This window comes from Neopsephotus bourkii, unplaced genomic scaffold, assembly GCF_033783945.1.
Source record: "Neopsephotus bourkii isolate Nb327-2 ecotype Australia unplaced genomic scaffold, CSIRO-AGI_Nbou_v1 NB_730, whole genome shotgun sequence".
Lineage (NCBI taxonomy): Eukaryota > Metazoa > Chordata > Aves > Psittaciformes > Psittacidae > Neopsephotus > Neopsephotus bourkii.
Window position 1 is genome coordinate 2,283,703 of NW_026901228.1, and position 25,653 is coordinate 2,309,355.

General features: G+C 36.2%; 1 protein-coding gene across 1 annotated transcript in view; it reads right to left on the bottom strand.

Annotated features, from left to right (window-relative positions):
- LRP1B (LDL receptor related protein 1B) overlaps window positions 1-25,653 on the bottom strand; it is a 739,603-nt gene that overhangs the window by 315,299 nt on the left and 398,651 nt on the right. The window contains exon 6 of the mRNA XM_061354354.1: window positions 9,375-9,537. Within this exon, the coding sequence (XP_061210338.1) occupies window positions 9,375-9,537 (163 nt within the window). The remainder of the gene's footprint in view (window positions 1-9,374; window positions 9,538-25,653) is intronic.

Genomic DNA, 25,653 nt, shown 5'->3' on the forward strand with positions numbered 1-25,653 from the left:
CCAACATGCAAGAAGCCTCAGGACACCAAAAACTGGAAAAACAATGTGAAAAACTAATTATCCGTATAACCAGCCTTGAGCGAAGAGCAGTTTCTTTTAGGATGATATCATTGTGCTGCTGATGAATTAACTGAATGGGTTTTCTCATTTTTTTGTGAGTGTGGGTGTTTCTTGTTAATCCAAAACAAGAGCAATCCCAGTGTTTTTATACTTCAAACACTGCTTCTACACAGGCAGTGATTTATCATCAGCATAGAAAGAAATGAACAGCATGACAATAGCTTATTAGAAACCTGTGGTTTCCACAATTCTGTACTGCTACAATACAAAGACTGATGTAAAAACAACACAAGAAATGTGTGGTCATCACTAGGAAAACAGATTTGGGGAACTTCAAAACATAACATAGTGTTTGTGTTGAACATGAACTTTTAGTTACTATTTTCATTTTATTCATTATATAAGGAAAAAAACCCCTCCTTAAAAGTCTCTCTCACCACACATACACTCCCTGATAATGCAAGTACATCTTAAAACCTATGGGTCCTAAACAGATATTTTTGAAGACATTTTTCTTTGCTTCCATGCATACAGTGCTCTAATTCATATCAGAACCTGTCCTCAACATGAATGACCTTACAGAAGCTGGTTAGATAATAAGCCAATCAGGTAATAAAAAAAAATAAAAGGAGAATTCAAATGGATATGAACATAATGTATGTGCATTATAAAGCCTTAAATTCCCATTTATATTCTCATTCAGAAACAAAGTGGCTTCAAATCTCTCTAGCTTAATTGCTTTCAACTTGAAGAAAATCACTGATAGGGTGATTTAAGTCATGTAGCTTTTGCTTGGACATTTCAGTTATTAAATAAAGAAAAAAGAAAAAAAATACTTTGAGACTTCCCTACTAGGCAGAATAACAAGCCATTTTCCATCTCCTTCACAAATAACACATAATAACTCATGGTAATTTCAGTAAGAGATGAGCATTTTGACCAGAAGCTTAATTAGCTGAAGGACAGGGATCAGAGAGACATAAGAATAAATACACTAATGACAAAGAGTTTAAAATAGAAGTGAGAGTGTTGTTATCAGCTACAAATTGCCTCAATCCATCAAACTCACAGTTTTTTATCAGTGTTGTTGCTGTTCATGTGTTCAGTGTGGTTTGTTGGGATGGTTCGAATGGTTAATAACCAAAAGCACTTGGACACCCCATAAAAGAGCAAGTTGGGGAAATGAGGATGCTGTAGTGAGATGACAGCTGAATCCTTGAGGTGGGTTCAGGAGAACCTGAGCAAGTGAAAGGCATGAGGCTGCATCCAAGGTCCTCCGGACCCACTAGCTAAAAAAGTAACTTTTAATAAGTGAAAAGAGACTTACAATCTGTTTTATTTTTTCACATTTTTTTGTAAAAAACTGTGTTGTTTTTCTTCCCATTATTATTGACATTACTCAAATACTGTTCCTACTAGTAACAACACAGCTATGAAATCCATTATAAGGCACATGCTGCATACGAAAAAAACTTACTTAAGTTCCTGTTGCAGTGGATGATTCATCAGTATCACACTAGCTTTACTCTCCAGACAGCAGTAGCGATTATTAGATAATAATTAGACAATTAGATAATTACATCAGTATTCTTATTAACCCTGCCAGTGTCCACCTTGCCAACTTTTTCACAAAGTTTTATAATCACGCAGAGACTATCACTGCTATTAGTACCTGTTTTTTCTTTGAATGAAACGTGTCCTGAGTTCCAAGTACAGTGAACCTTCAAGTATATACAGAAGATTGTATATTAATGCTAGTCATCAATGATTAATATAATATTTGATTTATCAATCAAAAAGGTATGCCCAACAGCAAATACACTCACATAATTACTTGAAAACATGCATGCTTATACTATTTTGATTATCTTAATTATAGTATTCTCTTTGACCCAAACTATAACCTGATGTTGTTAACGAGTTCCCTTTTAATGCAGTACCTAATGTGCTGGAATTTTTTATTCCTTCAGTTTTGTCAGTGACTGTGAATACTTTTTACCTTTATTTGCCAACATTTTCATACCAGCCAGATTTCTCAGCGAGCAGAAATGTAATGTTGTGCAAGAAACTAAGTCTCAAAGAAGATGAGGTCCAGGGGAAATGTAAAGGTAGCAGGAGTTTATGCCTCAGTTTCAGTAGTGACAATTAAAACCAAAAAGAGGGAATAGCGCAGAACTGGAAGCAGTTTCCTGAAAACCTGAGATCAGTTTTTTCCTAAATGTTTAGGCAGTATTTGAGCCAATAGATGACAACACGGGTAAACACAATTTGAAAAGATTTTTTTTTTTTTTTGTCTGATTGAATAATACCTCCTCTCAGTTGTTTTGGCTCCACTATTACACCATTTCTAACCGTTCATAGCTTGAAAGAGGTTGTGGAAAGGGAGGAGGAGCAGCAAAACCTGAGTTCTTAATGAAAAATTTCCTATTATGATCAGCTGTGGTGGTTTTTTATTTGTTTGTTTGGTTTGCTTTGTTTTTTAGACTAAGGAGACTCTTTTTCAGGTCACCTTTAGAACCTTCTAGAAATTAAGTGTATCTTATATGTATCTTACAGCTCTTTGAAACTGCTTTGTGACAAGACAAGAAACAGCTTGTTTAATAATGGCATATTATTAAAATAGTAATGATTTTGCTGCTTAAAAGTGAGCCTAACACTCCTTTTTGATCAGCAGAAAATGGTGACTAATCTGAGATAGTAAAAAAAAAATAAATAATCAAGACTCAGAGATCTCCCCCAAGCCTTGCAGCTGCTATAAAAGCTCAGAGACAACAGAGTAAAAATAAACTAAAAAAGGCAGCAGCCAGTAAGTGTAGATGTTTTATTTTTACCCTGAAAGACTCCCCTGTCTAAATAACAATGAAGCAAATAAAGAAAAATACATACTGGTCTGACCTCCTTTGCTCTTTGAATTTCTGCTCTTTTCCTCCCCTGCTAGAACCCGATCTCTTCACTGATAATAAATTCCTTGACTTTGGCTCCCTTTTCCTTCTTTGGGAAATCACTCAAAATCCAACTGCAATTTATTGCACTGTCAGGGCATTCTGCCAAGCCAGGCCAAAGACTTTCTCTCTGCCTATCCGAGCAAGCCTGCAGGCATCACATTGTCTCCAGCTACTGTCTGAGAGCAGGCATGAAGCAGGAGGCTGTGCCTGTCTGCAGTCCAGACACGGGGACACTCGCAAGCTAAATAGGAGAAATTATTCAAACATTTCTAATTTAAAAAGAAAGAAAAAAGAAAAAAAACAAACAAAAAATAGGGGTTTAAAATACAGATACTTTTAATCCTCTCACTGAGGTCCAAACTGTTGAAATGCCATGCACAGCCCAGTCTGTGGCTACTTGCCTAGAGTTCCAGCAGTGCTACCCAGCACCTGAGTGCCAGCTCTCCTATTCATTGGGTCCCAGTACGGCACCCACTGTCTCACCCTCTGAATGCATAGGGGGAGGGTGATCTGTGGGAAACCCAGAATGCCTCCTGGTGCAGGCCAGGAACACACTTTACTCTGCAAATGTGTTTTGTTACCAATCCATTTACCTTACATTGTGCTTAACTCAAGGAAAATAAAAGGTAAATGCAAACTCTATCCATCATGTCTGTACTTATGATTTCTTTTCTTTTAAAGACACAGATACAGAAAATAAGAAAAAATTATAATTACTTTCAGAAAAGTTGATTTGGAAGGGTCTGTCTCTACCTTTTCATCAGCCCAAACATCACCTTATTTCCTTCACAGGGAAAAAAAAAAAAGGAAAAAAAAATCTCTTTGACCTCTTAAGGATTGTTTTCCATCTTCTGGGATGGCTTTTCCATACCCAGGCACTACCTCCTGTGTAATACCTCTCTGGCAAGGAAAAGTTATAATTCAATGATGTGTAAAAAGTTTCCCATTCCCTTAGCTTTTTAGTGTAAACTGCTCAGTGGACCTTACATTACATTTTGATCTGTCCAATAAAGGCAAACGTCCCAGAAGTACAGTTATACACAGCTTGAGTAAGAAGATACGCAACTAACTGCTCTGCATAACAGGGTTCACATGACCAACCTCCGACTTCCTCCTCTTACACCTACAGGAATTATGTCAAAATAAATTTACATGTGAAAAGAAAAATATTCAAAGGCAGGAAAACCTCTTTGTATGATTTTTTCTATATCTTCTCACAACTATGGTATTTTAAAAATGCTGCAATTCAAAATGTCATCTTACTCCTTAGCCTTTCTCCTATTTTCTGAAATTCTAGACTGAGGCAAATTTCCCTACTGTGTTTCAAAAATATCATGATGTATTTTTAATTATTATTTTCATACTGCAACATTGATTTTAGCCACAGAAAAATCTGTGCTTAGGATACTTACAATTGTTAGGGTTGGAAATCATAGAATGGTTTGGGTTGGAAAGGATCTTAAGATCATCTAGTTCCAACCCCCCTGCCATGGACAGGAACACCTCACTCTAGACCATGTCACCCAAGGCTCTGTTCAGTCTGGCCTTGAACACTATCAGAGATGGAGCATTTACCACTACTTTGGGCAGCCTGTTCCAGTGCCTCACCACTGTCACAGTAAAAAACTTCTTCCTTCTCAGGAAGGTATCAACTGATTGCTATGAGAAACTTAAAATGCTACTTTTTTTCTTTTCTTGTTTCTCTTTTCTCTTTTCTCTTTTCTTTTCTTTTCTTTTTTTTTCTTTTCTTTTCTTTCTCTTTTATTTTTATTTTTATTCTGTTAGAAATGGTACGTAACACTGTAGCACATTAATAGATGCTGTTCTTCTAACATCACCATATCACAATCTCTTCCTGTATGCATTTACAAATGTTGTGTGAAAGAAATAAGCAGGGCTTGTGGTGTTTTTTTCATTTCTGTAACACAGCAGAAGGAAAAGCTGATTAAAAGATTTATTCAAATATTTACATCACACACACACTGTTGCAGTATTAAAGTGTGAACTCGCTCCTTTTGCAAATCTTTTTATAGCAGTGCATCTTTTCTCCTCATTGTTACTGCTACCTTTTAAATAGTAGTTACAAATTTCAATGACTTCAGCCTCTAATTGGCCTCTCCAGTTCTTCTTTCCCTCCTCCACTTCTCCTCCATTATGCCTCGTCTTCATAGTAATTCATGTGGGAGGTGCCTAAACCATTTCCTCGCTCCCAATACTTCTCTACACTGCTCCATGCATCCTCCCACATGCCAGCTTTACTCTGCACATCATCTTTGTAATCTCACCATATGCACCCTTTCTCTATACATCTCTTTATGTTTGGAACAGTTTTGTAAGTGGGTGCTAGATCAATACCCTTCACATATCAAATGCTCTCATTAAAATTATCTTTTTCCAGAAGCCTATGAAATATAGTAGAAAATTATGATGAGCATCCTAAGTAGTATTTGAGCCACTGTTACAAGCTACATGTTTCTGGAACCAGCAGTACACCTGAATCAACAGCCGTCTCTGCTGTTCCTGCCTTTCCCTGTTTCCTGGCATTCCCAAAGAAAACAGAAAATGGGTCCTAGTTGAAATTAAGACACCCTGATATTTATATTACTCCACACTGATGTCTAACCAGTATGATCAGGACTGAACATTTCAAGTGCTCCTGTTGGGAGGGAACTGCAGTATCTCCCTTCTCCAATGCATTTTTTGGATGAAATGTCACTATACATTCTCCACTGCCAATGTGAGGCAGCGGAAGGCAACAGTTTACCTTGAGCACTGGACAGAATTAAGTATGTATATTTAGAGTATAAATATGGAGGTGTACACTATTAGCAGTGCATTCTACAGAATTAATTCCTAATGTTCCTGAATACATCCAAATATCAGATAATTGAAACAATATGCATTTTATGCTCTCTAGTAAAAACAAGGGATGCAGAGACATAAAGAAAATAAAATGCTTTGTCTATAGACATTTAGCTTGTTTGTGGCAGAGCTGGGAGAGAACCTAAATCTTATCTATGCTCTTGTGAGTTTTAAATGTATTACCTTCCCTATCATATACACATGGTGATCAAAGACTCGTGAATATGCATGTTGATTGCCAGGCTAGCTGGAGTCCTATAAAAAGTCATTCCTCCTGAGTACAGCAGACCTAGACTGAAGCCCTCAGCTAGAGATAAAATTGTTCTAACTCAGCTCATATTTGTTTCACGGTCATTGTATTTGTTGACAGTCATCAGCATCATCATCCATTTTACACGAGTTTCAGGGACCAGTAAAAGTAATAGCTTCTGTTTCTTAACCACTGGAGAAAAGAAGCCCTATATTAAGTTATCAAAACTATGAACTGCAGACATCTTACTTCAAATGCATTTGATAGATGATATATTATTGCAAAACAATTTATTCTCCATCTCTGTTTCTGATTGTCACTTTCTTTCCTACTAGCCTTGTTCTAGCTTTTTCTTCAATACATTGTTCACCAATGAGTCTGGAGTCTAGGAGGCCATTCCCTCTGGTGACAGCCTCCCTAACACAGGTCTGATACTTGCACTGTGCTACTCTTAACAGAAAATTAGTTGGTGTAACAGATTAGTATTAATACTGCAAAATCTCTAACTGGGCAAATTATTAGTTCCTTGTTTGGGGTGGGGGGGATTAGGCATCCATTAGACATAGTCTGGAATAACCGAAAAATGAAACACAGTTAAGGTTGACAAAAATGCTGAAATCCTAAGGCAAAGTAACATACCTTAGAAACATAACAATCTTGCTTGTTCAAGAGCTTTTTGAATAGCAGAATTTTTCTTCTCGCAATTTAAAGTTCAGTTATAGAAGAATTACAAAAGTTCTTTCATTCATTGTATGATAAGAAATAAGCTTAGTAGCTCAGGTTCCATTGTAAGCTCATAGAATAATATATAAAAGCTTCACCCCTAAACATCTGACAAAACTTGCAGGCACAGAGATGTAAAATTAATCACACCCAAAACATATTCATGAGTGCAGAGAGAAGACCCCTTCAGAATTAAGAAGTTTTCCACTAGTGCTTTAGTTGTTTTATTGATAAATGCAAAATTTCTGGATCATGAAACAACTAAATGCATAACAGCACAGATTTGAACATGCAGGAATAAACATGCAGAAGGGTTTGAACTTCTGCTGCTTTACGAGGTTTATCGTAGGCGTAAAGGGTTGTGGGTAAGCTTTGTATTCCTTAGCATAGGAAATAGTCTTCTCTGTGTGAGTGCAGCTTTGGCTTGTAGAAGAATGATGGGGCCAATGAGCATACCATGATAGCACTACGTGTTACAGGAGCAAACACAACGTAATAACATTTAACACATTAATATGTTATTCTTACAGGAGAGCAAACCTCCCAGAACAGCCTGGGCTTCATATTTAAAAACCAAAATAAAACCCCAAATGTGATTTATAATCATATGCTTACATTGTATAAACATGACTGCCTTAAGAAGCTATTGAACACACAGATGTATGCAACTCACTCATTTACTGCTCAAATTGGAACATTTTTTTTTAGTATCTAAAAACCATTCAGATGCTTGTGTGATTCTTTCGATGAATTGAAACCAGTGAGTTACCTAGACAGCAATATCATGCTAAGATTTTGACACAGAAATGTGTCTCTACTATTAGCATGAAAGAGTAAAATGAACGAAAAAAAAAACAAGAAAAAAAGTAACTAAACATTTTTAAATGGTCAGAATGCTTTTCGATTATCTTCTTGCATTCTGTACCAAACCCAGTCACAAATGAATATATAAGTTGGGGCTTATCAGTTAAAATGTATGTCAGATAGCCAATTAACAGAACAACATGTGTCAGATAATTAAGGAAACTGCCAATAAAACCAGTAAAGAAATAGCTGTCGAAATGCAAAACATGTATTCTGAGAAAAAATTCCACCCAGTGTTTTTATTGTGAAATAAACTGGTATTGCTACATGAAGAATCACACTGTGAAACATGATAATCACTTTTAGTCTTTCCTACAGGCCAGAGCTTAGATATATGCTACAACAGACACTATTATTCTCACATGTGGCACTGAAAAAGGCAGCTATCTGGATAAGAATGGTTTATAGCTAGCAGATAACAAATGAAGGAAAAAGTCTCTCTTCTTCTGTTCCACCCTTCCTCACAGAACCCATAGGGTTGGGTAAAAATTCTTACATCCCTGACAGGTAAGATGAGTTAAGACCACACTTGGGATTCATCTAGTAAATCCAGCAAGGTATACAGAAGCAAACATATAGAAAAGGACTGCTGATGGCAAATTTGAAAGCTTTTAAGTTCTTTCAGATCAGAACTTGCAGAAAATCGATTTATACATGATTTTTTATTTTTCTGTTAAAACAACTCTGGAGTCAGATCAAGTCAAGATCACCATCTGCTGCAGACAGAAATACAGCTATATTCAGGAACTACATTATAAAACTTCTTTGTAAACTTTACATGCAAGCTGTTCTTGTCAGAATTAAAGCCATGTGATAATGCATCTTAATATTCAATAAAGCTTTAAATAAAGAGTGACAAAAGTCCACATATGGATGACAAGCTGTTCTACAGTAAATATTTTTGTATTTACTGAGAAGGGGCTTATGGCAGTTTAGGACATATTCCGCCAGATATTTCAATCTAAATCACTTACAGTCTAATAAACCCAAGATAAAATCCTTGTTCTAAAATCCTCACCTAATTTAGCTTCTAAATTAACTTGGTACTGTTCCGATCTAGTTATGTTTTTGCTTCATCATTCACTTGAAAACTTTTCTCAGCTGGCAGCTGTTATAGAATGGAAGACTTTTAGTACCCTGTATTTTAAGCAAGGATTTACTCTCAGATGACTCTGAATGTATCTATAGGAAGGAAAAGCAAATACAGTTTAATTTTACCATTCTAGCTGACCCTCTAAAGCAGAGTGAAAATTCTTCTTTTTTTTTAATGCAATTAAAATTGTTAAAAACATTTCCAATATTCCTGCAACTGAGGGGATACAGCACAAAAAAAACCCCTCAATAGTTCTTTTCCACATACTCTAGATGGAAATACAATTTACAGAAAAACAGAGGTAAAAGAAATTCTTATGACAAGCAGGGATAAAACTGTTTCCTCATTTTCGAGTCCATTTCAACAAGATGCAAGGAACACGTTGGAATTAATACAGTTAACTACTTGCTATGATTCATTACACATCACAGTTTGGTTAGAGCAACTTTGCAAGTAACTCAATAAAGCAATGAAAAAGTAGTTTATAAAACACCTAAATGAAACAGATACACTATATGCAGTCACAGACAAGCACACATCATATAAAATAAATCCTAATGCAGATAAATAATCTTACCCTGATGCTGGATCAACAGCTATGGCCTTAGGGTTATTAAGGTCAAGCTCGATGAGGGTAATACACACTGATCCATTCTGGTTGCAAACGAAGATCCTGTCACTGACGTGATCCAAAAAGTAAAAATTTCCAGTGATCCAGTCGATTGCCATTTGTTGTACATCTGCCAGAAAGAAGGAAGGAAAAAAAAACTACCTCAGTAGTGCAATTGTAATACAAATAACTGAACTACTAGCTGCTTCACCAAGCAGATGCTCTTCTCGTTTAGAGAGTTGATGCTGTTTTCACATGTATTATGTGGTATATAACAAGGTATCCAATTCTCAACACGCAAATATTGGCTGGAGAGAATTTTTCCTTTGAAAGTACAAAAGTCTGATTGCAACTTCAAGGGCATGAAAGATACAGATTTGTCTGTAGTTCTCTTAAATATTATAAAGGTTGTCATGGTGAATTTTTTTCATGGCATATTCAGAAGCAACATCACTGAATGATGGTGGATCTGTGAAACAGGTACACAACGCTGCTGGTAGCACACTATGGTGGGAAGGTATCGTCTGAAGCCACTCAGGTTTTGAAGTCAGTGCTTAGGGATGTCTGTTAACCATGGGGATGCTACACTAATAAAGCTTGTAAAAGTTTATTTGTTGTGATTAAAGGGGACTAAAACCAGATAGCTAATACTTCAGAGAAAATCTAAAAAAGCTGTGGGTAGATAGGCGTGCCTAAGACCGTTGCATGTAATAGCTACATGCATATGCAAGTGTTCATTCTCATTTAAATGACCTTTTTTCTTTTTCTTTTGTAGTTCTGAGAAATCTCAATGCTGCCAGATTTCTGATTCAACTGCCACAATGAGTAACATTAAAGTAACTGTTTGCGTGATACTTGCATAAAGACGTTTCTTAATGATGCCGGGAGCTCTCCTTCCCTGCTTGAGATGCTTTGGCAGCTTCACAACTACCTAACACAGATGTTTTAAACCAGTCATTTTTCTTGTGGGATCCTGGAACCACTTTTCATAAATGTCTTCTAAATCCTGCGTTTTCCTTGTAAGTCAAGCTGCCTGCCCAAAGATAGCCTTACCGTTACAGTAAGCAACATATAAAGAAGCTCAAAGAACATAACACTGTCAACATAAATAAGATTTCTTTACTTTCTATTCTTGTTGACAGCGTTGTATTAATACCTGTTAGCCTTTTAGACAGTATTAGTTAATCTTAAACAAAGAAAAACTCAAATACCATAACAACATAGCAGTATAACAAACAACTATAACAATATTTCTGCTAAATGTTTTCAATGTTAAATATTAGCGGGTTTTTTTTTAATTTTAAAATATATATGTTTACTATATTAAAGAAGTTTCAAAATATCACCAACATAAGTTGCAATTCTTTAATGATGAGAGAAGCCAGATATGATAAAATATAATTTCACATACAAGGTTTAGTTTGGGGGGTTTTGTGTGTGTGTGTTGTTTTTGTGTTTTGGGGTTGTTTTTTTTGTTTTTTTTTTTTTTTGTTAATTTCAATTTTCTTCATTTCTGCCATAGAACCATAGAATAGTTAGGGTTGAAAAGGACCTTAAGATCATCCAGTTCCAACCCCCCTGCCATGGGCAGGGACACCTCAAACTAAATCATGCCATCCAAGGCTCTGTCCATCCTGGCCTTGAACACCGCCAGGGATGGAGCATTCACAACTTCCCTGGACAACCCGTTCCAGTGCCTCATCACCCTTACAGTAAAGAATGTCTTCCTTATATCCAACCTAAACTTCCCCTGTTTAAGTTTTATAGTCCAATTTTTAGGCTGTTTTTCTCACTCCAACTGTTGCTATGATCACATCCATGCTGCACTGGAGAATGTAAAGTAAACTTGAGTCAGAAAAATATCGTAGTCATTATGTTTTTGACAATAACGGAGTGCTTATGAGTCATGCATTTGCTAAATATTTAACACAGCAATAGAGACTCATGCATTGTCCTTCAAAGTGCAGGTAACATAAACAAGATTTACTCAATAAAATACTAGGAATAGTGGCCGTATTCCATCTCAGCTGTCCCATTACAGAGTTCACTGCTGTCTCTTCTAGATCAGATTTCTCCCCTTGTGCTATCCATTTTCCTTTTAATTCAAAGCGAATATTATGACTCTTCCATTCTGATAGTCCTATTACAAAGATATGCTGAGCCAGAATAAAGAAATGCTCCATTTAGTCCAGTATCCAACCTCCAGAGGAGGCCAATGTCAGGTGCACTATGAAACATAGTGTAGCACTAATACATTTTAGACAACAGGGAGGAAAAGTGTGGGGTTTTTATCCTTGCTCAAATAAAATATAGGATATGCTCTAAAAAAACAGAAGAAAAAAAACCCTCTGTCCCACTAGAAATCAGTAATAGTTTAAGCATTTTCAATGTGTCTGCTTGTCCATTTTCGGGAGTTGGATTCATGGAATTAAAGGTTTATGGCTCACTGATTCAATGAGACTTTTGAAAATTGAAGATAGGCTTTCATGTAACAGAAGCATTTCTGAAAATATAATTTATAAATTGGGATGACAGGGTTAAATTTTCAATATTTGTAGGGATAAATATTTGTGGGGATATTTACTAGTTGCAAATAAATTCCACAATAAGAGCTCTGGGAGACTGCTGTACATCAGGAAATGGCTGAAAAGGAGAAAGCTGCAGCAGTAGGCAACTGAAGGAGGGTACTGTTGTCTTGTTAATATGAGGGAAAAGTACCTATTTCTACATAAATGTGATAGATACATGAAAGGCATGTCACACACTGATTATTAGATCTGTTGTCATAAAAATACTTGCATTTATAAAATGCTGGCTCTATTCTTCCTTTATTTATTTGTTAACATAACACAAGAAATGGCACTAAGCAGATTTTTTATATGGGAAACAAAGGTTATTAATTGAAGGTCATACTAGGGATAACTATTTGCATCAGTAAGTCAAAACTGAGGTTGCTTATCAAGCCCAGGAAAGAGAGACATCCAGAACGAATTTCACACCATATTTGTGTCTAAGGCTTCAGAAGGCATTGGTGACTTTTAACACCTATTTACCCAATTTCACCTTCCCAGGAGATTGCCTTTGGGAAAGGCATGGAGGTACCAGCCCTGCAGGCTGTTACAGAGACTTAGGCTCATTGCAACTCCATTCCTTATAAAGCTGTTTCCTTATAAAGCATGCTATGCTTAAAGACTTTTAGAGTTTCCAGAAAAAGTGACACATTAATTCACATTTTCTTCATAAGTCTGCTGCCTGAAAGAGAGATCTCCCACTACATAAAGAGTAAAAATAGACCTGGGGCAATACATCACTGTAATCTAGTAATTAACCTACACATTTAATGCATGTGCATTTAACAGTTACAAACATGTTGTGTACTGCAGATACCATTGATCTGGCTTGGGTTTTGACTTCTTTGTATCATGCACTCTGCAGTGAATTGGACAAGCCCAGTTTCTCACAAGAGAAGTTTAAAAAGAATTGTTCAAGTCCACTCCCCCATAAAATTACATTCTACATGAAAAATCCACTTAGCCAGCAGATAACAGTTTTTATGAATCAGACTTTTCATCTCTATGGATTTGCTAGCAGCTATACATTAAGCTGTTTGAATGGCTCTCCAGTTATCACACAAGTTGAATGTGCTGTATACCATAGAGATAAAATTTGGGCTGCACTGGGGACTTTTAAAATACATACAACTTCTTATACTCAAGAATTTACTGAGTTAATTTCATGCCTATTTCTGGATTCATATATTAAACCCTGATATGTACAGATGTCTAGTCCACTCACATCTTTAAAGTAATTGTCTTTTTTTCCTTTCATTTATACAGTTTTGATCTACTAAAAGAAGTATCCCCCCTGTAAAAAATACATATTTATTCTGAGCAATCTTATATATATATTTGAGGTTTTTTTCCTATACAAACACCAGTTTCCTTGGAGCATTTCTGTTAAATGTGATCATCCTTCCTTTATTACTTTCTAAAAACTAGAATTTCTTCTGAAGGACTTCATAAAGAATAGTTAAGACATCATATAGTCTAAATTCTACTCTAGTTAATGACATTATGTAGACCCTGGGTACTAGCAAAAGCGTGACTAGTATTATACTTTTTCTATCTTTAAAACACACAAATATTATTATACCTTTAGAGAAAATAGCAATTTTATATGAGTGCCTAAATCTTCAAAGGGTACTGAAAATATGTCTTATAGCCAAACTATACTTTATGAAAATAACAGACACATTGAATGTCTGTCTTGTTTCACTTAATTTCCAAACATATATCTTGCATGGTATGCATTACTACATTTATTTCAACTTCAAATCAAGACTTGCATAAGAAGACTTCAGTTAACAGAAGAGAGGGGAAAAGCTGCACCATATTCTTGCATTTATACTACTGTTGTAACCAAGGATTAATCACACATAGTGCCTCCTAAAATTAATATTATGTTAACAGATTTCATTTTAAAGATGTTGAAGAAAGGCTAGGAATAGAAAAATTAGTAAGCTTTCTCCATTTATACACTTCAGTAAAAGCAATCTTTGTTTTTAATGTGAGAAATGACCTAAGCAAACTACTCAGTGGAACTTCAGAGGAGTTAGAGTCTTTTTTTAGAAACTTCTGCATAAAGTGGGCAATGGTTTTAGATGAAATATAATTAAAATTAAAAATCTTCATTGCACTCTCCATATGCTTCTGGTTAATAATGAAAAACACAGACAACTTCTCTTCATTTTAAGGAAAAGAACTTAGCTTCTACTGCCTTACATACTCAAAATTTTCCTTGCTCTGAACATGACTGCAATGAAGACTGCCAAAAGAAACCTGGAAATCTACTCAAGACTCAAGGTGGGACAGTTTCATTGACATTTACTACAGGAAATTAGGATCATGATTCATTCACTTTGAGCATGGTTTTGGGCGACTATATGTGTGTGCGTGTGTGTATATATACAGGTCAGGTTGGACGAGGCCTTGGGTGATATGGTTTAGAGCGAGGTGTCCCTGCTCATGGCAGGGGGGTTGGAACTTGATGATCTTAAGGTCCCTTCCAACCCTAACTATTCTATGATTCTATATATATACATCTATATACACTCTCGTTCTGTGTATACATATACATAAAGAGAGAGAGAGAACAATTCAGTATCTATTCTTTTTCCCAAATGTATATATTTGAAAATGGTTTAAAAAAACCAAAGCTATTTTGATTTACCTAAAAAACTAAAAAAAAAAAAAAAAAAAAAAAGGTACTAATCCATATTCGTACCTTCTGAATTCATGTAACATCCAGACTTCCACATAGGAATTTCATGCTGTATTCTGGGCTTGCTTGAGGAATATGAGATAAGAGGAAGTGGCTTTAAAAATTATTGCTTGCATCTTCAATAAAAGAGCACATGTGGGCAGGTACACTGACTCCCCATGAGCACAACCTTGAAACCACAGTTGTGGGAGGGAAGAATGTGTCTCTCTGGCTGCATCAACACATCAAGTGTTTATTTTACAGAAAACTTTCCACCTTACAAAGAGCAGCTCAGTTTTGTCACAGGTAGTCAGGTCGGCTGTTTAATTGATTCTGTTATACAAGCACGGGGGTTTTGAGGATTGTGCAACAGTTGTTTGGACGGTTTGCCATATGCTAGGGGAATAAATGTTTCGGAGAAACAAGAGAGGATCACTGTAATAAAACTTTCAGGATCTTAACATTTCTGTAATGAGCATCCCAGCACATGGAAGATGCCAGTATAGTCCCCAATTGAAGTGCAATGTAGGAGTGGAAGGGTGAAAGTGCTTAAGTGCCTTGTGCCAGGAAGAGTCACCTTCTGGTCCCCTGTCCCCCAAAGGCCAGGACAACAGATCTGCAGATCTACTAGGCATGTCCACACCCACTTACTCTACAACCCACTATGTCAGTAACTGTTTGCCACTGGGACTTGCTTTCATAAACCAGTGTGGAGTAAGTAAGAGTTTGCTTCACTGTAGTTTGACTAAGAAAGTGTCTCCTGCTTCCTGCCAAGTCAAACCAGACAGAAACAAAGGTAAAAAAAACCCAAAACAACACACCTAATCTGGAAGCCAAACCCATGAAAAATGTGATCACATAAAAAATAAGTAAAAATGGACAACATATTTGACACATATTTTAACTTTCCCTGTTTTCTCAGTCTTCAGGGTGGGTTTTTTTCCCCACATATATGCATTTTACTTCTCCACAGCTAGAAAGCTGCTTTAATTTTTTTTTTTTTTTGATTGAAAGCTGAGACTTTAGGAGGAGAGGCTTCATAAACTGTGTAAGGTAGACAAATGATAAAAGTGCCAGGCATGGCCAGAGCTGCTTAGTTTAATTTCCTATCTATTTAAAAAAAAATCTATCTAAAATTATATACGTATAAAGGAACAATTTTTATTCCAAAGAACAGCAAGCAAGTTGGAGATAGCATTTTGCCTCCACCTGAGTAAAAAGGCAAGTTTTTAATAATAAGACAAACAGTAACAAACCTTTCTTTTTCTAAAATAGCCAGTAATGGTGAGATCAGATAAACAGTAGTTAAAATATGCGTAAATGACAGGCTGGGACATCTTGCAGAAGCACTGCCTTTGCTGTGCCTCTATTCTGAGAGTAATGTTCCTAATTAGTATCCCAGACAACCTTATATTGACACCATGACTTAAGGAAGCTAAGCTTGCATGGATTTTATTGTGCCCCTTCTACTGACAGCAATTTGAGATAATTATATCTGCAATGCCATTTGCAAAATATGATTTTTATTAAAAATGTCACCATTCAATAAGTTAGGCACACTAATGTCCAAATTTTAACAGCCAAGTTCTGATTATTGCATATGTTTAAAAGTGAAAAATCAAATGAAAAATATCCATCTATCTTCTTCAAATGACTCATCCTCAAATATCTAATTCCTTTGAATTAAATCAGCCTTCTTAGATACTGTTTGTAAAGCTTATAATGTAAAATCTAAATCATACTAAATTTAAATAATCACTTTAAAGCATCCAGACTTCAAGTTCCTCAAAAATAAAAAAAAAAAGGCTTTAATCTTAGTTGCTGAGTAACATAAATTAAATTCCAACACACTGAATTAGTTTTGAAAATAAAATTTTTATTCTTCCAACTCTACAGGATATTAGAAGATACCGCTTTAAAAATCTATAAATGTGAATGAACATTTAGACAATAGCAGTTTCCCCAAGCTGAAGAGTTTTCAAAAATACGTGCTTAATCTAAATATTATGAGTACTTAATTAAAGTATCCTGATAGCTCACAAAGACACCTAGTCTCTCAGAGATACAGTCTATCCAGTCACTCAGAGATTAAAACGTTCAGCCTCCAACTAGGCACAGAAGAGAGCAACACCTTTAGGCATTTATTATATATGGGAATTTCTCTGTTTAGAATTAGACTTTTATCCTAATGGATGCAGCCATTTGTCAAGAAGAGAAGATCTAACACCTGAAACTTCCCACAATTTAGGAGTTAAAAGTTAGCATTTCCATACAACTCAAAGGAGTCCATGAAGACTATGACACTTCAGCATACAAAATCGTTGTCAATCCTCACATCTATGAATTATTATCTGGGCACTGATGATAAAATATGGTCAATAGAAGCCAGTTCTGGAGCATATTAAGCAGTTCAGCAGATCGCTGTGTATGTCTGCTGCTCAGCTCAAAATGCCATTTTAGCCCACCTGGTGGCCCTGTTCTACCTACACCTACCCTTGCAATAGTCCTGTTGCACACTTCTATTTCTACAAAAGCTAGACATTTTCAAGTTTTTATAGCTTAGTTCCTTAGGCTGCTATGAGGCATGCTACTACAAATGTAAGTCAGGCAACAAAGTTTTATTAAGATAGACAAGCTCTGGTATATTGACTGAGGTTGAACACTGAGCAGGTACTGAGAGAGAAATGTAGGTTTAATGATAAAACTTCTTCCTCACATTGGGAGCCCTTGGATCTACAGAACAGTAAGAACAAGAAAGGGCACCTTCCTCTTCTAACAAATCCCTTGGTTTACAGAGTATTCTGAAGAAATGTGATGATGGTGGATCCCAGGTATGCTTGGGCCTATGCCCTTGCCAGGAATTTCAAACCAGGGTAGCAAAAGCTGGTTCTGAATTCTCTAGCATATTTGTAATTCTACTCATGTTATAGAATGATCTACCACACAATTCACTGTACTCCGGAACAACTAAAACAAGTGAAATTTTCTATTGCTGGGTCTTCAGTCACGTATTTGGCTGTGATGCCAACAGATTAAACAAGTAAGGAAAAACGGTGGAACAATGAAATAAGGGCCTTATGAATGGCGCTATCTTTTAATCCTGAGTATCCAGATTTTTACAAGAAGCGAAATTTCTGACATCAATCTCATGTCATAAACAAGCAAGAATAGTTGAAAACCATATCAGTTCTAATTTCTGCTTTACTGAGTTTCAAACACATTGCCCAGCAACTGTAAACTTGTAATGGGGTCCCAGTAGCCTGCATACATGCTGAACAATAAAGACAGATTTATAGAGGTACATAGCTGTACCAGTCTCTCTCTTTTTTTTTTTCTTTTTTAACTACACAGTCAAAAGCTTCTTACAAATCTGCTGAGACTGTAAATCAAACCCAGTTATTTACTTCAAAGCAGCGAAGTAATCCACTGTTAAAATTAAAGCATAATTCAGCTACAATAGGCATCCCAGCAAGCATGTGGACTAAAAGAACTGCTGTGGGGAAAATGATGTGGCTGAATTAGGCTGTACTACTTGCCTCATTTAACAACCTTCCAAAGGCAAAAGCATACAGCCTTCCACCTTCCTAGGACTGCCTGATGCACATATTATGAACTTCATAAACCACTGTCACACAAAAATATGATCTCAAATATTTTCCCATAGAGATGCCAAACAGCAGATTATTGGAATTTTATAGATATGTCAATAAAATATGGAGTGACTTTTGCAATAAAAAGTATTTAAGGAAAATAAGCAGCTGCTATTGGGACTGATCCTGTTCAACATCTTTGTCAGTGATACAGATAGTGGGATCAAGTGCACCCTCAGTAAATCTGCTAACACCACCAAGCTGTGTGGTGTGGTCAGCACGTGGGAAGGGATGCCATCCAGAGGGATCTTTACATGCTTGAGAGGTGGAGGTGGGCCAGTGCTAACCCTATGAAGTTCGACAAGGCCAAGTACAAGGTCCTGCACCTGGGTTGGGGCAATCCCACGCACAACTACAGGCAGGACATCGACTGGATTGAGAGCAGCCCTGTAAAGGACGTGGGGGTGTTGCTTGATGAGAAACTGAATATGAGCCAGCAGGGTGTGCTCACAGTCCAGAAAGCAACTGCATCCTGGGCTGCAATAAAAAGAGCATGTTCAGCAGACCAAGGGAGGTGATTCTGCCCCTCTGCTCTGGTGAGACCCCCACCTGCAGTACTGAGTTCAGCTCTGGGGGCTCCGACACAAGAGGGACGTGGACCTGCTTGAGTGAGTCCAGAGAAGGCCATGAAGATGATTAGAGGGCTTGAGCACCTCTCCAATGACAAAAGGGCTGGAACAGAATGATCTTTAAGCTTCCTTCCAATCCAAACCATTCTATGATTCCATGAAGATAACTTCCAGAACATTTTAATACCAGAGATAGGCAATGATGCTTTAAGGAATGCTTTTGAGGGAATAATGTAGAAGTAGTTGTCTTTGCCAGCTCTTAAAGAAAGGGTTAAGGAACAAAAGAAAATAATATTGCACATCTCTGATAGAAGGTAACATTTGTCAGACAACACAGGTTCACAGGATCTGTAGCATGCTGCAGTTTCTTGCAGGTAAATGGTAGATTATAAATTGGTAGGGCAATTTAATTTTCAGGTCAATACAGTTGCTAGCAATATATGGTCTAGACAATATGAACATGCACTACATGACATGACTTAGTGCTATAAATCAATCTGTTTCTTTTCCCCAAAGGGCACTATTATATTCAATTTTAATCAGATGGTAATACTGACCATAGAGTATTTGATTCAGATACATAGATATATTCATATTGGGCACAAAAGTTTTTTCTCTTCATCTCAAACATATTAGGAGAGGACAAGACATTACACTTAAAAAACCCATGCTAAAATAATTTTATTACATAATTTGTTTAAAATAATATTAAAATATGCACACGGAGTCCAATTTAAATCCAGATTCAGAATTATGACTTATAGAATACTAGAAAATAAAATAAAAGTCTTAAATTATAAAAAATATACCCTGCACAGTTAGCAAATATATACCTCATAGTGTTTCTGAAACAACATGTCATATACCTTCCTAGATGAGATAGCATCTTTTTTGGGGGTTGCTAAGGAAAGAAAAAGAATAATTGCTTTATATATTAAAGCATATTATGCTGTTTCCTTGTTTGTTTCCCTCCCTCTAACAGAGGTATCACCTGATGCCATCAGCATGCTTGTACTTCATCAAAACACTCCAATCCACTGTAGAGTAGCCAGTAATGTTGCCTGCCTGAGATTTTAGTTCGAGCAAAACAAACAAAACCCTTCATGCCAACTGACTGTAACAAATGCATGCACATGTATTCATTGCCTCATCCTCCATTTCTTCCAATCTGTCCTTTTTTTTTTTCATTTATTTATTGCATCTTTTCAATATCAAAATAGTAATCTTTGAGAAGACTGTTATTAATTATACATGGCCTGACCAACATGCAGACAACTGCCCAGACTTAAAATACAGGCACTGCTGATGCACTAATGAAAAAAAAAGAAAAAAAGAAAAAAAGAAAAAAATGAAAAAAAAAAAAAATATTGCTTTTCTTACTAACGTATTTCCGTAATGCAAGAAATAAGAATAACTCATGGGTTTAGTTATGTATTCATTATTTTTCTATCCATTTTCAAACAGACAGCAGGACACTGGGTTTTTTGTTTGAGTCTACCACTATAGTGATGGGATCCAAGTGTTGGTCTACCTGAGCATTAACTTAAAATGATATACCACCATGGATCCCATTAAAAACCTCATGAAACACATAGCTATTGCTTCCAGCAGTATGGTTTAAACTCAGTGCTCTTTTATTTGCAGAACTTGAACTTTTCTGTCAGAAAGCTTCCAGCCCTTTCCGAAACTAGCCACTTTAGACAGATATAAGACCATAATCCCACCTCTCCTCAGCCACAAAAGTTTTGTGTACTTTGTGCTAACCACTCCTACCTTTTGTAACCCCTATCATTCTAGCATTTCAGTTGTTAAACCTCACAGCATCCCTATGCCATCTGGAAATACTGTTATACTCATTTTACATTTAGAGGCAAAAAGACAAGATTACTTGTTAAATGTCACTCTGTAAGTCTCAGGGAAAAACAGTGGTCTCCTGACTACCAGCATATTGCCTTTCTTCCTAAATCACTCCTCCTTTCACGTAAACAGTAAAAAGTTTCTCCCAACATCTGCAAAGAAATAGACAGGGAAGACATGAATATGCATTGCATCTCTCCTCCAGGTCCCCTCTGCAAGGTATGCTCTTGTCTTCCTTGTAGTAATTTTTTTTTTTTTGCCTACCCTAATGTTAAATTACTTCTGCGATGGGTAATCCCACAGCAAAATACATGGTGTTAATGTTCTCTGTGTTCAGGAGCATAGCGCCAGGTGCTGCCCTTGCTCTGCCTTCACCATACCGAGCATCATCTATCCAGCAGATGGCTCTGCCTTTCACAAGGCTCTCCAAACAATTTGACGGTTCATGATGATTAAAACGTATTTAAATCCTTGTCAGAGCAACCATCCTCAAATACAGTTTTTGCTCAGTCTACTTTGTGAAAGAATAATTGTCCAAATAAGTTTGCAAAAGGAAAAACAATGAAAAGCTCAAAATGTAACCAATTATTTTGGAAGACAAAGAGGATGACTACAGTGCATTCACAGACTGTTGTATGTTTTCCCATTACATCTTACTTGAGTTGCTTTTTCCAATGGCTTCATTTCTGAAGCTAATGCAATGGTTATGACTATTCAAAACAAATCTGAATCTTGCAACTAGTTGAACAGACTCAATGAATCTTCCAAAAAGTTTTAAAACAAAAATACTTAATTTCAGTGCATTCATAACTGGAAGAGAAACTGCACTGGTCTTTTTAAACACATTATACTTATCTGCTTATATATAAATATAAAAATATTCCCCCATATTATATGGTGAGGGTGGTGAGGCACTGAAACAGATTGTCCCAAGAAATTGTGGATGCCCAATCTCTGGAAGTGTTTGAGGCCAGGCTGGACGATGAGGCTTTGAGCAACCTGGTCTAGTGGAACATGTCCCCTGCTGTGGCAGGGGATTGGAACTAGATGATCTATAAGGTCCCTTCCAACCTGAATAATTCTGTGAATTATGATTCTATTATATTAAAAAATGGAATGATATACTTAAGTAAAATAGCAACAAATGACATAAAGCAAGTCCAAAAATATCAAATAGAGAGCCTCTGAAACTGCAAATTGTGGCAGGTATCCCCACACACTCCTCAATCAGCTCATTATTTTTGCTTATAGAGTGTGACAGAAATTTTACTCAATTACACATGCAAAGAATACCCAAACTTTAGCATCATCTTGAGAGATGTCATGGTGAATGCCTAACCCAAATCATCAAACTGCAGCTGCTTTGTGACATGTTGATAAAATACTGGGCTTCAGCTTTGCGAAAACAGACAAACCCTTCTGCATATTTTGTCCTTCTCATTTAATTACTTGCCCTAAAAATGCCTTTTTTTTCCTAAAAATATGAAATTTATATAGCTTAAGCCTGACTTTAGCAAAGGTGATTTACTCCCCTTAAAAGATGTTACATGTATTTTTTCAATTTCAGAATAAGTGCTTCACTAAAACCACCATTAAAATTTTAAACCAAACCCAAACTTTTATTTTATTCAACCTAACTGACAAATAGTGAAAGGGATAGGATTTGTTCTTTCTAATTATTCTCATTATTTCCTGATGCTGACATGATCTGCATTTCAAGTTCTACTCTGAAGCTGAAGTCAAAAGAAAGTTTTAAATCACACTTGATTCAGGGTAGAGATAAAAAATGAAAATTTTGTGGATTGAGAAGACAATATTTCTGTGCATTGGAGATAGTACTTTTTTGAGCAAGTCATTGCTTCTGTCATTCAAAGTAGTTAAAAACTGAAAAAAAGCAATCATATATTAAACCCCCAAATCAGACGGCTGTTTTTATTCGTCATGCCCACCACAGTGTAAATAATAATCACAGTTTTATCAACTTTTGCAAACATGCACTTCGTCTTTCTGCAAGAGCTGCTGATAAAGCACTGAGTAAAGAGTGAGCCCTTTATCTTATTCTGATGTGTGCAGACTCTTTGGCATGTCTGTCAGACTATAGCACAGCAAAAAAAACCCAGGCTACAGTGAGCACAGAAACCAGACTAGCCTATAATTTCTTAAAACACGGTGATAAAGATGCTGTAACTGTTTTCTATTTTATCAGATATGTAGCTTCTGATTTGAGATTTTCATGGATTAATGCAATTTCTCACTCATTTATGAAACATGTGATCTTTATTTACCCTTTTCCGCGTAGCACTACAAAGCATTATATCTAAATATGAGTTACAAACCACAGCAACTAGTAGGGGCCAACAGGTAGCCCACAATTTACAATGCCTGTGTTTTTATTCTCATACTCTTTTCACTGCAGAAGACATGTAAGAAGATATTTTTTCTTCCTGCTGTTTCCCCCAAAAATTATAGCAGGTGAAGGTTTGTTTTTCAGTTGACTTTTGGTGACCTCGAGGTTGTTTTTTTTATGAAGTCTGAATAAAATATTTTCATTAATAAGTAAGTATCTTAATGTATGTCTCAAATTTGCTCTCAATTAGTCTAATTGATGCAAACATGGTTATCATTCTATGTGACATGAATTTACAAATAAATCTCTCTGCTTAAGAAGAAAAGCAGAGCAATATCATGAAAAATGTGAAATTTATAAATCAAGTAATAAAGTACCAGTAGAAAATTAAAGCAGCTGATGCATATATAATTAGTTGAAGATATCTAATACCACAGTATAATCAGATGTTCTATTGCCACTGAAGATAGTTTCTGAGAGTGTGTACCTGAAGCCCCAAGTTCAATAACCGGTATACTGAAATGAGCAGGTCATAACTGTATGTCTCATATATATCCTATACACATCTTTCTTAAAAGAAAGGCAGAAGACAAGGTTATGTGAGAATGCTGAGAACATCTCAAGAGTCAAAGCATAAACAGCAGAGGACTTTTAACAACTGCTATAGTTAGACAGTTACTTAGGTCCTGCATTGGATCAGAAAAGGGTAGACATTTGGGTTGTAAAAGACAACACGATTCTGTTCTCGTTTCATTTGCAGCATGCTACAAAAAAAAAAGAAAAAGGACTTCCTGGTTTCAGCAGACAGAAAAAAAAAACTATTTAAACACTACTGCAACCAGAGGAATAAGGGAGCGTCTTTGCTGATCTCCAAGAAGGTGGCACTATGTCTGTGTGTCCCGGAACGTCTGCCCATTATTGAAATCCACAGTAAAGAAGTACAGCAAGTTCAGTCTGTGAAAATCATATCACAAATAGTTCCAGTGGATACGAAGTAAAAAATAAATCCAACATGGTGCATACAGACATCTAGTCCAATAAAATATCCATTATTAGTTCTGTTTTCTTCGTTTGGGTTTTTTGTTTTGTTTTGCTTTGGGTTTTTTTGAGTTTTGTTGCTGTTGTTTGGTTTGGTTTGGTTTTGATTTTAGTTTTGGTTTGTTTTTTTTTTTTTTTTGTTTTGGTTTAGTTTTACTGATATTTCATTATTCTTATATCTGGGGATACAAATGTTTTTTTTTAAAATATTCACTACAAAATTGTGCATTTTATATTTGTGGCAACCTAAGTATCTATAAATTAGATCTTTATAGTCCCCTCAGTTATTTTATTCTATCTTCAAAACCTTGTTAAAAATACAAATGTTACTGTTTCACAAGCAGAATAATACTTCAGTTTGACAGAAAGGAACAGTCCCCCAGAATAATGCCTGATAAAGATAAATTTACATGGTTACTGACACTACTGACAATGTGTTCATATTTTATTTACAAAATCATTCTGCTACTGTGGGAGATGGCTTGCTTGCTCTTGGATTACTTCTGCAGTGAAGAGCCTTTCTACCAGTGAGGGGTTGGGATGTAAGGAAGGCACAAATGATACAGTCGTACCCCACTGTTAGGACAAAAATGAAGCTAATTAAGACAGAAGTCCAAAAGTGGTCAGGTAGGAAGCTGGAAAATTGGTGAAAAAGGGTGTATGAAAATGCAGCACTGAGAATAAGGATATGAAGAGATGTAGTCTTTGCAGAGACAGCATTCAAGAGACTGTCCCAGGCATGGCCTAGTTTAAAGGAGGGTAGGGCTGGAGCAGGGAACAACACAACAATCAAAAATGTGCACTGAGAAATGCCATTGATAAAAGACATTTTACTTCCTATACCCAGTCTAAGTACAGGTATTACTACTGAATATATATATATATATTTATATACTGAAAACTATATAAAAAAAACCAGCAAGCCAGTTTTGCTAAGAACAGAATTTTGAGCTGATGTCAATGAAAGATTTATTGTGGAAGTTGCGTAAGTAACAACACTTGAAATATTAAACAGGAACTGCAGGTCCTCGAGCAACTGAGTGACTAAGCAATAAAAGCAGGTGGGAAATTCAAGCTGAATAAATATGAAATTGATGAGAAAAATATCCTAGTTTTGTGTTTTTAATGGTGGCTCTGTCTAGAGCACTTAAGAATGAGATATTGGCACTATAAATTAAAAAAACCAAGCAAACAAACAAACAAAAAAAACCCACCAGAAAACCAACCCCAAAACAACCCAAAACCAGCTTTGGACAAAATAAGAAAGGTCACTAATCCAAGAAAAATAATTTGTTGAGTCTTCCCAGAAATGCAAGAACACCAGTACAGTATCAGCCAGAGTTATAGGAGTGCTGAGTGGGTGCCATGTATCAGAGAAGTGTGCTGTGGTATTTCTCTAGTATATTCTTATTTTATTCTTATTATATACCCTATTCTGCCTCCCATTACTGTATCAGATGATCTAAGCACTACTGAAGTGCCATGTGAGGTATAACTGATCTTTGACATGCAGCCTTCTCATTTCT